Raw genomic sequence first — 13,004 nt, forward strand, 5'->3', positions numbered from 1 at the left:
AGGCCCAGTGCTGTTTTAGGTGGGCATGTCTCATGCCTTCAGTATCATAAGTCTTCCAATTTGCTGGAAGCATCTAATGAATATATGAGTAGGGGCTTTTTACATTATTATTTAGGCTTTTTTATGCATTTCTAAATATTTGTACCTCATTTCTTGGGAGATCCTTCTGCATTTTGTGCATTTTGTGTTAAGCACAAAAGGTACTGCTTTGCTTGCGTAGGGAGTGGTGGAACAGGCAATGCACAGCTTCCCCTTGCAGACTGAGGCTTGCAAGGGCTGTTATCCCTTCTGAGTAGAGCTTGCCACTCGGCAACAGGAGAACAGTACTGCAGGACCTATAGTGAAAGGAGGAGTACAAACAGCATGGGAAGAACATGGAGGTGATAACATAGTTCCCCTCTTCCTCCCTTCTGACCCCTTCCCTGTCATCATAGGAATATTTGTTTTCCCCTTAACTGGTCACTACAGCAATAGCTCCTCATAAAGCACCTGTCAAACCAGGGCAGGAGAAAAGTCAGATTAATGCCTTAGGTGAAAATATTTGAAATGGGGCTTCCCTTTCACACTTATGCATGGGAAAAGAGCGTTGTTGGTGGAAGAACTAATTTAATCTCATGATTCTGGAAATGTAGCCAGTCATAGACAATCTGGCCTGTCTTTACTCTCTTGGGAAGGTGGCGGGGGTGATAAGCCTTTCTTTCTACCAGTCAATTTTACACTAAGATAAAACCAGAAAAAAGTAACAGTTGATATATGAAAAAAGCAATTCCATTCTGAAATGGCCAAGAACAGGATACTACAGTGCCTGAACCTTTTCCTGAAGATTTTGGGGGGTTGATTTTTTTTTTTGTTTTGTTAAATCAAATTAAAATCTCTTTGCCATTTCATTTGGTAAATTGTTTTGAGCCAGGTGGGTCCACAGATCTTGAAGGCATATTAATTTTTCTGAGGTATCTCTGACTTGCCTCTTTTTTTTTTTAAGGCATGGAGGTTGTGAGAATGATAATTTGCTTCTTTATGACAGTCAAACACACAGCTAGAATCACACTCAGAGGGCAGCTGACAGGTGCTAGATAGATGGTTACTGTGTGGATGTTAGCAGCTGAGAATCTTCCCTTCTCGGGACACCCGTCTGGTGACCAGTGCTGTCACAGTATGTCCCTCACACTTCTTACAGACCTGAGAGAAAGATGTGTGACCGGAAATATGAGCATCTACTGGATTTTTTTCTGTCAGGAAAGCCCCCTGTGGCTGTGGAGTGAGTGTATGTGGTTTAGCACAGGTCATTAAACTTTCTTTCTTTCCTCCCTTAGAGCCTGTCATAAGCATGGGGTAGACCAGACAATGCATAAAATGCCCAAGACTATTAAAGTGGACTTTTCAGCAGCCTCACTTCCTTACATTATCGTTACAAGCAAGACTCCCCTGGTGTCTTTAGGCCAGTACTTGAATGGTTTGGAAAATCCCTCCCCCTGCTAAAACATATGCCCTGAAATTGTAGGAGAATGTTGAAAGTCTTCTCTGCTCTTTGCCAAAAATACTTTATGTCAGTAGTGGAACAAAGGAAGCCTAGTTTATTGTGGCTGAACCTTTGGTATCTCCATAGTGAAGGCTCTCATTAAGGCTTTCCTGTAGCTGAGATATTCAAAACCTCTCTTTGTGCCTTCTCAGCTATGTCAGAAAGTTTGAGTTTATGCTGTTGAATTTCCTTGTGAGTGCAGGAATTAGCTGTCCGCTGCCTCTGTTAACGATGGGTGAAACGAGCTAACCGGCTCAAATTTTATTAGGGTGAGGCAGAGAGGTGCATTCCTACACATCAAGATGCTGTGGTTATATAAAACCTTATTTTCTCAGGATACCAGGCTACACAGTCCCCAAAGATGCTTGATGAAGCCTTTCAAATGAAAACACTGCTAGTAGCAACAGTAGTACCTGTTAGATTTCTTACTGTTCAACCACTGCGTTCAAGGCATGCAGCAAAGTAACAAAGGTACATGGCAGTAGTATTTTGAAAAATACATACTAATTTTGGGCACAAATATACACAAACATGTTTTTCATCCCTCCCTTCGATGTTTTAATTGAGAAGGCAGTGGTACTGTAAATCATCTCCTGTAGTTGATGCTTTAAGGAACTAATGATATCTGTTTTACCAGGCATAAAGAAGAGCCAAATTATAGGATAATCTGTACTGTTTATAGTTTCAAATAAAGATCTGAAAGGTGATGAAACTGTGAAATTAAGAAACAAAACAAAGGAATATGTTCTACAGATGCTGTGGGATACTGTGTTAGCAATGGAGAATCAGTATATGTGAGCTAAGGAGCCTGGCATGACTCCTTCATGTAAAAATATTTTAAAGTACTTAAAGATTTGCACCTCTTGATATGGCACGTTCTGCACTGTTTAATCTTGTAGGAAACACTAGGTGTTGAGTTGTGACCTTCAGAAGGGCTTCTGCTGGGAGTTGTGGAGGAAGGAAGGCCTGTAACTAACTGCTCAAAGCAGTGGGACAGATTCCTAGTGATGCCTGCTAATCCTCTGGGTTACCTGCATTCCTGCTGTATTTCCACAGACATGGCTGAAGTGCAAGGGCAGAGCTTGCCTGGCTGGCAGCAGAGCAGGATACATGCCTAGGATGTTCAGCAGCAATAACAGGATTTAATGGGAGTAGAGGATTAATTAATTCTGATCCATACAGACACACTGGCTTCTAGCACAGTCAGAATCTTAATTAGGCAATCACATTTTTTCCTTTCACAGTGACCATTCCTCCAGCTGTGCTGTAACTCTTTCCTCTTTTTCTTTGCAAATCTCTCTCTTTTTTAAAACTAAAAATTTGCATACCTCATTAGGAAAGTTTCCTTCTTTTCTTTCCAACTTTCCTGTTTGCATCTACATATTTGCATATCTGCTTCTGATGTCCTATAATCCCTCAACCTTCATTTTCAGACCCCTGTTATGGAATGAGATCATGATTCCTTCCTCAGCTCCTTTATTCCTCTAAATCCAAGGTTTCTAACCCTTCGTTCCCCCATCTCCAACCCCCAGCCCCTGCTGACTCAGTTAAATGTACACGTGCTCTTTTCCCCTTTGTTTCTTCTTTTCCCTTCACCCCTCTGTGGCTGCTTTTCTTATGTCAACTTTGATCTGTTTGCTGGCAACACTAGCATTTTTAAATCTTTAGTAATTTGTTATTTTTGTACATTGGTGCAAAATTAAATATATCTTGGAAAGGAAGCATGGGTTGTCCCATTCACCACAGGCACAAACTCCTTGTTACCTGGGTGGGAAGTCTGAGGCAATGGTCCAATCCACTGTGTGCTGTCAATCTGGTCTAAATAACCAAGGCACATCCCAGATTTGGCTGTACACTTAGCCCCAGTTTTGCTAAGCCAAGCTACTGCAGCAAAGGGGAAAATGGAGGGCAAATACTTTACACCTCTTTAAGTTCCTTTGTTGTGGGTACTGACCAAACATAGTGATGGGAGATGTGACACAAATCCATGGAATTCAGTGGGGCATTTCTGTTCATCAGCAGGGGCACTGGGGGCACCCTCATGCTTTATAACCACTCACTCTCTTGGAGTATCATCAGAGGCTTAAGCTACTGGTTAGGGTATCCTGTAACTGTTGTGTTGCTGTTGTTATGTTGCTTTTTACTGTACTTATATATGCCCAGGGGTTGGGGTTTTTTGTCTGTTTATGTTGCTTTTGTGAAGATGGCATGAACTATTATTAATTAGGACTAGTATTTTATGCTAGCCACCACATTGACTCATGGTAAGAAAAATGCTCACCTTAATGATGAGTTCCTGTGAAGCTGTAATTTCCTCAACCATTCCTAGCTGTGAGGTTTCCTCCTGGCCCACACTTAATTTTGGTCCCTTCAATATCTGGAGGATCATGACTTTCTGAACAGTAATGTCAGCTATTTCCTATACTAGTGGTAGTAAATAAGTTTTTTGCCAAGTACCTACAGAAACTCTTAGCATGAGTGCTTAACAGTGCAGCTGCGAGCTGCCTTATGGACATGACTCCATATGGCCATTCTGGTTTGCAGAACCTGCTGCTAGAGTAGGTCTCTGCCATTCTCCTTTAAGATGTCTTCCAGTCCTCCCTTCTAAGGAATAAAGAATAAAACCTTCAAATTCCTCCATATCCCATTGCCCATAGTGACACTGAACTTTATTTGTGGCCTTTTGATACAAAAGATTGACTGGACTTTGTTGTTTTATTCCAGGTCACCAGTCTCTTCAGAAGACCAAGGTAAGATCTTTTTTATAGATAATAATAGCATATTAAAAATTAGACTAAAGACTAGCTAGTAAGCTGTGTTTTAACACAGTTGTGGTGGAGAAAAATGACTTTCTAAAAATTAAACTTTGATGTTGCTTAAATATTGTTCACATCTAGACACCAAGTGCTTGTTCATTTAGTTCATTTAGTTGGGGCTGGCAGAAGTTAAGGCTGTGTTATTTGTAAAATGAATCTTGCTCAAGCAAACTGAATGATTGCAAGTGTTTGAAATTTATTCAGAAAACTGCATAGGGCTTCACCTATGGAAAATTATGTGTAGGATTAAAGGATGATATATGGTTTTCATGAAGATGAGCTGATATGCTATGACTCGTAGGACAGCACCTTTGTAGCCAAGAGGAGAGTGTATTTAAGCTTTAAAGGCTTGAACCCATGTTATCTTCGGTTACCACTAAAATCAGTTTGGTAGAACAGCATGGAATTTGGTGCCGCTAGGAGCTTCTGCATGTAAAAATCTCATGGCTTGAGTAGCAGGAGTTGCAGGTTGTGGTAATACATTTGCTCTGAAGGAGCTGAAGGATCTGATCTTTGTCTATGGGCTAAAGAGGGAGTTTGCAATAACTAGCTGGTTAATAACTATGACCAACCTAGGTGCTTAGACCTATGTGGTATAAATATTCCTCTAGAGCACATTAAAATATTAAAATACATTGGTACTGAAGTCTGGAGGCATGTTACAAGTAAGGCTGTAATAGCACTGCCAGAGTTGCACAGGGAATGGAAAAAAAAAAAAACAAAAAACGGGGGAGATTATAACTGAGAGGGGAAAGGTCACCCTGTAGCTTTGAATCTGGTATATTATTTTGAACCACAAAAGAAATAAGTATCTATTTACTTCTGGCATTCAATTTGTATGCAGTTACACAATCAGAAAAATTTCTAGACAATACAGTAAGTATTATTCAAGAAAGATCCAAGTGGGGAATAGTAAGGACTATTGCAAATGGAGTTGTAAGGAGGTCTGAGCCTGGAAGTGTGTCACTGAAGTATGTTTGCTTGCACTGTGGAGTGACTAGTTAGGTATCAACCTACATCATCTTTGGCTCCAGTCAAGGTCATTTTAGTCCAGCACAGTGTCTGTCAAACATACCAACATTAATAAATTCTCTTCTATCTCCTTGATATACCATTTCTTAGTAAAGAAAATTATAAAGAAAGCCATAAAAACAGACAAACATGCCAGACCAAAAATATATCTAGCCCATCTAGTCCATTCCTAGTGTCTGATAGCAGGGGATCACCTGAAAAATAAGAGCACAAGAATGGTAGAAGTATACAGTTTGAATTTCCTAGTGTACCCTATCAACTTCCTGTGATTTCCAGCTCATTGACTTTGTGAACCAGAGGTAGGTTTTTTTGTGTTTTTTTATTTTCCATCATCCCTGTCTTCCTTTTCAAATGTCTCTTTCCCCTGGACCATGAGGTTGCATTCTGCATAGATTCTTGTACTGTGCTCCTCACTTTGGTTTCTGAATGTCCTGCTTCTCCTCCAGTGTGGACCTCCTGCTTCAAGCACTAGTTGCAAGCAGTAGCTGTAGCATCTGTAGTGTAGTAACAAAGTGGCTACCAGAGTTAGCATCTAATGTGAGTGGCACTTCCATTAATCCCTGACAGGACAATACATTATGCTGTCTTGAAGAGAGGATGAGGATAAAGCACCATCTGTCTGGGACTGGGCATCTATTGAACACTTGTAACAGCAAACAATGCTCCTTGTTGTTGACACATGTTAAAGGCACCTTTATCATTTACAAAACAGAGCCATTTTCACTGGCACAGAAAGGGAAACAGTACTGCTAGAAAATCCCAAACTTCAGAAGACAAAAACTAAACCTCTATTAGAAGATTTTAGAAGGTTTGTGTCTTTGTTCTTCGTACCGGTAGTTAGGAAATACATAACTAAAGAACGAAATCCATCATCTTCCTTCCTTTTTTTTTTTAATTAAAAAAACAAAACACGAAAAGAGCAGACAAAACACCTAGGCCCTAAATTCCCTACCTGACTGACAAAATGGAACAAGCTAAGTAAATACCAAAGCATAGTAGTTTAGGCGAGGCATTAGGGTGGTGGCTGTGAAGAATGAAATGGAAGGACTACCTGTTCAGTCAGGTGGGCCCTGGTGCAGTTACATGCTCTGCAGCTTTGAAGGACAATGGTCTTTCTTTGGGTGTTAGGGCTAGCTGAGAGTCAACAATGGGCAGGTGGCAGGGCCACAGAAGACCTGGTGGATGTCCTCAAGGAGAGGACAGGCAATTACCATTAGTGAATGGCACCACCTGCTCTACTTTCACTCTATAAAAATCCTGGTCTTATGGAGGACTGAAGCTGTTGGACCCTACTGCTTCAGATATAAGATGTTATTGAAAGAAATCATATCCATTGTTTCTAGATCGGGTATAGTACTGTGATGGGAATGAAAACTTCTAATGCATTGCCTGGCTAGTACACAGTCATTCCCTGATTATCGTTGGGTGAATGGCTGAGGTTTACCAAACCCTTCATCCAGCACCTTTCAGTACTGTGCTCTACACTGTATGTATGCTAGATCATGCCCTGCCCAATATTATTCACAGCCAGCCTGCAGAAATCTGTCTACAACTTTTTCAATGCATTAGCATTGAATAATATTCTTACATTACCTTTGGTCTAGTTTCATCTGGGTTATCTTTACCATTCTTTGGTTATCCTGCGTAACTGAGTCGGCTGTTCTTCATCATTACCTGAGCAACTGAGGGAATTGCTCTTAAAAAGAGTACAATGAGTTCTGTTTTCATTTCAGCCTTCTGAAAAAAAATACCAGCAAACTCTTGAGTGGTGTGTGGACATTAGCATGTTATTTATCTGATGGCAATGTGGAGCTGATGCAGCTCAGTACTTGCCTGCCTAACTTCAAACAGTGGAACCTTGCCTTTGATGGAACTACTCAAAGTTTTAAATGTCTCAGGTAGCCAATAATTCAGTCAATTTTAATGTATCTTAAGTAGCAGTGAGCCCCAGTGCTTAGTCCTTTTTGTATCTGAGTTGCATGCTGATCTGGAGACAAGAGGTTCCAAATATTTATGTCTGTGGTATCTTGCTCTTCTTGTTTCTCTATAAACCCATGAAACTGGGATTTTTTCCTCGTTCGCTTCTAGCAGTCATGTTTTTTTGTTGCATCATAATAATTTCTAGCAACCTTTACTGCGATTAACATCAGTTGTTGTTTTTTTTCTTTTTTTCCTGCAATAGATTCCAAATTCATAAGGGAACAGGGAACAACAGAGAAATTAAGACAAGGGGCAAATATATTCAAAAGAGAAATTTTGGAGATGTCCAAATATTGTAATGTCATAATATGAGACAAAAAGTGAAGATGAAGGATGATTTTTCTCCTTGGAAAGATGAATGGTGATATTCAAAGATCTTGCAGATGCTGGCAGACAGTGGTTCCATGATGATACTTAGAGTCATCCAGTCTGGATATCTTATCCTTAGGAGGGATTTGTGCAGTACCAGGAGTGCATTAGAAGTGAAGTGAGTTTAAATGGTGACCTTCAAATTAGCCTCTATTAGAAGAGTTTTCCACAGGGATTGCTTCGCCCAAGTTCAAACTAGAAACTTGGGGTGGGCAGTATAGTTCTGTCTCTAGACGTCCCTCTGGGTGGGGAGAGCTGCTGCATGAATTACAAGGGAGTGATCAAGTGTGCATGGAAGGCAGTGGCAACTTCATCCCATACAGCAAAATGCTTTGCTATGCAGTATTTGCTCCTGCCTTGGAGGCAGAATGTCCTGTGCATTATGGTATTTGCTCCAGTGCTGTCTGCTCCATTAAAGAGAAGAGGTCTGAACCCACGCAAGGAGGAAGATGGCTGTAGGAGCCCCAGGAAAAAGCACAAGAGCTGAAAACACTTCCTGGGACCTCCAATACATGGGATTTCCTGTTGTCCCTGGTGGCCTGTGTGAAGTCTCTCAACCTCCTTTCTTCTTTCTGGAGCCAGTGCCCACTTCCTTCTGGAGACATAGTCTGCAAAGGGATGTTCTCCTCAAGGGATTTTTAAGCATCCTGCCATCCTGAATAAAGGGACGAGAATGGTACTACAGATGAACCCAAACATCTCAGTGCTGGTAGAAATTTAAAAAAAAAAAAAAAAAAAGGCACTTTCTATTTTGTACACCAGATTCCTTCAAAAGAGTGAGCAATGGTTCTGCAGAGCTCCAGCTGAGAAAGCTGTATTCTTCAGGTTGATGTTGCAGCCATTTACCTAGCAACAAATTGAGATGCCTTGGAATGCTTTCTCTGAACAAATCAAAGACAGTACAGTGGGGGGGCTCCTGACTGCAGGTATTTATTTTGATTAATTAGCCACTTTGGGAAGAAAGCCCTCCTGGATAGTGTTTTGAAAGTATGTCTGTGGCCAGCTGAGCCAACGGTTGCTTGGGGATCTACTCTGTTCATTTACTTCTCAGCTCAGCAGAGGCTGGTATCGATGCAGACCGTAGCAAGAGAAAGGATTCTGTCGAAGCACTTCTCTAGGACTGAGGGAGGTCGTCTCTGTCCAAAACCTTTAAAAGGTGCCTATACCCCACCCGTCATCATATCTAAGCAGTCCAAGGGGTCAGTAGGCAGCTGGGAGGGAGAGGTCTGGCAGATGTGGGCATCTGAAAGAGTAATAGAGGAAAACTGGGAAACAGTTCTTTCCAGATGGCCACTGCCATTATTCCTTTCCCCTCAGGAGGAAGTAGGAGTAAGGAATGTGTCGTCTGAACCAGGGCACCTATTTTCAAGCAGAAGCCTTGAGTAACTTTGCAACCTACTTCGCTCCTGTTTTTCGTTTCTGATGGAGGTTCCTCATGGTCAGATAAGAGTGGCAACTTCTTAAAATAAAACAAGAAAACAATTCATTCCACACACCAAAGACTCTGACCAGCAAATAAATGCTTGAACTGACATTGGGATTATTTGGTCCTACTGTGAAGCCCGAGCTTGTTGAGGAAGAGTTACTTAGATACTGTCAGGTAAAGGCACTGGCAGCCAGCCTTACAGTGGCAAAAACCTGAAGGGAGTGTGCCTGTGATAGTAGTGGTCCATCATGTCAGGGAAGGGGGAGGAACGGTGTCACCCATAATGTTCCTTGGTTTTGCTATCCTTTTTATTTTTAAATAAAAAAATAATTCATTGCTTAATTATTTTACCTAGGATTCTCTTTCTGTCAAAGTAATGCCACTCTATTGATAAAGTGGCTGCATTAGTCAGCCAAAGTCTTCCCTGCTTTGTGCTCTCGCTTGATCAGAGACATTTTCCTCTACCACATTACTCCTGAAAATGACATTAATTGTTCCTGTCTTGGCTTAAAAGTAAAAATGGTGGAAGGGAAAAGAAAAGAAAAAAGTGACAATGTCTGCCAGATGGTACTTAGTTTATCTGCAACTGTTCTTTGGGGTTTTGGACCATTTACAAGGGAAGTCCTTTTTCTTTACGGTCATCCCTTCCTTTTGTAAATCTGAATTAAATTGTCTTGCAGGAAAAGTTCGGCATTAAGGTCTGAATACTTCCACTCCTAACTATCAACCGCACTCGCAGCTCTGCACCAGTGCCACATAAACAATTCAGGCTGGACACTAATTGGCATCAAAGTACCTTTAAACTAGTCTGACAGTGCAAATGGGGCCTTAAAGGCAGCTTGAGTATAATTTACATCTGCTTGAAAGCCTCTTTATCCTTCCAAAGTTGTATGAAGAAACTTCTGTGTAAGTGAGAATTAAGCCTTTCTTTCCCTCCAGCAAGCCTGTATGGTTATTTTCACTTTTTTTTCCCCTCTCTAAACAGTGATCTGATGCTGTGTGTTGTTTGAATCTAAAATTCTTAGAAGGAAAAGGTTTGTAATGCATATTTATAACCAACTGAGTAATGGATTGTTTTTTGCATGTTAAAATTTTTGTCTTATTCCCAAGTTAGGCAAACAGATGCTGTCAAAACTGTGTCAGTTCTCTCCTTTGAAGCTGCACAGGATGCAGCGCTTTTGTAACTAAAGGACAACCTGCAAACATTTAGAAAGGTTTTCTACCTCTTTGTGCAATCCTAGAAATAGATGTTATTGAGGCATGACTTACTCAAGGGCCAACAGGCTTCAAAAGTGTCTCTCAAACCACAGGAGAATGTGTGCTTATACACACGTTTTCCTGTACAGATGGATTAGCTCGAGATCTTGTGTGAAGGCCTTCATAATATTTCCCTTGCTGAAGAGTCATCAGACATCTGTGTCTGGCTGCCGTTCAGTTGATGTGCTTTTGGGCTTTTCGTTGCAGCAGGTTGCTGCACTGTCGGTTTTCTTGGTCTCTTGGGAGCATTTTGAGCACTCAGGCTCTTTATTTGGTTTTCTTTCATGGAAGTAATTCCCCACAGCATGGCTGTCATGAGCTACCTAGATTGGTGCCATTGCTCTTGGATTCCCTAAGAAGCCTAAGCCTTTCCTAAAACAGAAATCCTGTGAGGAAATCTTGTTTACTACCTGTTTCTTTGTGATGTGGCTAGTGGCAGCAAACAGATACATTTTGCAAAAATTTTAAAAATCAATGAGTCTTTGCTTCAGCCAGCACAAGAGGCATATTCTAGGCAGGAAGCCTCTAAACTGCATGTATTTTTGCTGTCATATTTCCAACATGGTTCTTAGGCAGTCTATAGGCTGAGGTAGAGCTCCTCTAGCAAGTCCAGGAACTTTTCCCCATTCCCATGCCAGACAGCTGCTTCAGATGTAGATCGCCAGCATGTTCTTTCTCATGGCTGATGTTAGATTAGAAAGAGATGTTGCTGACATATAGGGCTAGACTTTCTAAAATGCCTAGTGAAAGACTATTTTTCTTTTTAAGCTATAATTGTGTTTATAAGTTGATGTCTCTTCAGGCTTACAGGCAATCAAGTTCTCCATCAAAATGTCCCTTCTTTAGCTATAATGCAGCCTCTTTCTTGAGCACTGAAATGTAAGACTGATTCTCCTTGTCTGTCTGCCATCTTTTTGCTGAAGTTGTTCCCTTTTGATTGCTCAGCACCAAAGTTTAAAAATTGTGCAAAATATTCTCTGTTTGTGCAAGAATTTTTTTCTTTTACTATGTGTCATCTTTAGTTCAATGTGGAGATAAAAATCAGGATAAAAAGAAAACAAGATGGAGATTAACACCTGATACAGATATACCCAAGAGTCGTACCATCGAACAGCACTACTAAGTTCATGATCAGGGAGATTCCGCATCAGTACATGGACTATATTTACTGGATATTCTCATGAGAATGGACATTTTTTGCCTGAAAACAGCTTTTCCTGGGCACAGCTGTAAGGAAAAATTCAATCCTGATTGTTACGATAGGACCAAATGTTTGTGTCCTTATCTTGCCATAAGTTGTGCACTGTTATAATAACAAGCTTCAAAGGGGGTGAGTGTCCCTTATAGGGACTGGATGCGGCTTTTTTGGCCCAACCAGTTAGGCTGTACTCGGGGACCTTTGCCCCATTCTATCAGGAAAAAAAATTGGTTGTAAGAGTAAGACAGCTGTTTGATGTAAAGTCCTTTTTCAGTCAACACAGAAGTGATTTTCTTGTGCAGAAGTTCAAGCAAGTCTGCATAGTGGATGTTTTGCTTTTGCTGCTTTTATTTTTGCTAGCCTTTTGCCTCTCATACCCACACAAAGATTTAACCATTTATTTCTGGGGTTTTTGCCAGCATCTAGGAGATAGCTCAACCTGCCATGCTTAACTTCAGTTTACTTTTTTTCATGGTCTTCAGTAGTTGCTTCCAGTACTTGCAAGTGCATAAAATACATGAAGAAGCATTTAATTGCTCCTTCCACTCAGCTTAGCTTCAAAGAGAAATGTTTAAGCATCATCAGCTTTGGTGAGACTTGAGATTGTCTGTAGATGAAAGACGTGCAAGCTCACAGTCATTCCAACAAAGCGTTATTAATTTTGTGATTTAATTTCTCAGTTATGTAGACAGTTTGGCATACATATTATAAAGGTTTTTTTCTTTCTTCTGTAACTATAAAAGCAGATCAAATATTGGGAAGGGGTAAAGCGTTTGCAAAAGTTCAAATGCAGAGATTTGCAACCTTTCTTGACCATGGATCCCTAAAATTTTTCTATGGGACTAGCAGACCCTTCAGAAATGTCAACTGTATGCGCTGCTTTGTATCTTAGATGGTTGCTTTTCATAGCCATCTTGGAAGGGAAGTAGTCCACAAACCAATTCCCTGTGGTGCCCTCCACCCCTTTCATCTGCAGGCCAAGTTTGAAGATCATGGCTAGAGTAGAAAAAAGTCAGTTCTGTACAGTTCTGGGTAAATTATGTTACTGTCAGTTTTTAATATTAGATTTGTTCTTTACTAGGCTGTACAAAGCTATTAAAAGCAAATTGTTTTTTACAGAGAAAAGCACGTATTTCTGAATGATAATCTATATGGACTTCACACTCACTTGAGAGCTTAGCTTTTTGAGTGATTGAAATAGAAGTTATTATTGATTTCTATAAAACTAGTGGGAAATGAAGTATGAGGGTTTATTTCCTTATCATTTCTGTAACACCGATCTTTAACAGCTCAGAAGACTCCGACTGTGTGAAAGCACTCTTCTAGTCAGGGTCAGCTTTTAACTTCTCAACATCTAAAACAGTAATTACTTTAAATTTCTGGCTCTATGAACTTCACAAAGTCTAC

The 13,004-nt window shown here is 40.6% G+C and overlaps 1 protein-coding gene across 2 annotated transcripts in view; it reads left to right on the forward strand.

Moving 5' to 3' along the window:
• Window positions 1-13,004, forward strand: part of DGKI (diacylglycerol kinase iota) — a 117,716-nt gene that overhangs the window by 82,909 nt on the left and 21,803 nt on the right. For both annotated transcript variants that reach the window (XM_082008548.1, XM_082008547.1), the window contains one exon: window positions 4,244-4,269. In XM_082008548.1, coding sequence (XP_081864674.1) covers window positions 4,244-4,269 — 26 coding nt within the window. The remainder of the gene's footprint in view (window positions 1-4,243; window positions 4,270-13,004) is intronic.

The sequence above is a fragment of the Phaethon aethereus genome (genome assembly GCF_964289735.1).
Source record: "Phaethon aethereus genome assembly, chromosome: 1".
NCBI lineage: Eukaryota > Metazoa > Chordata > Aves > Phaethontiformes > Phaethontidae > Phaethon > Phaethon aethereus.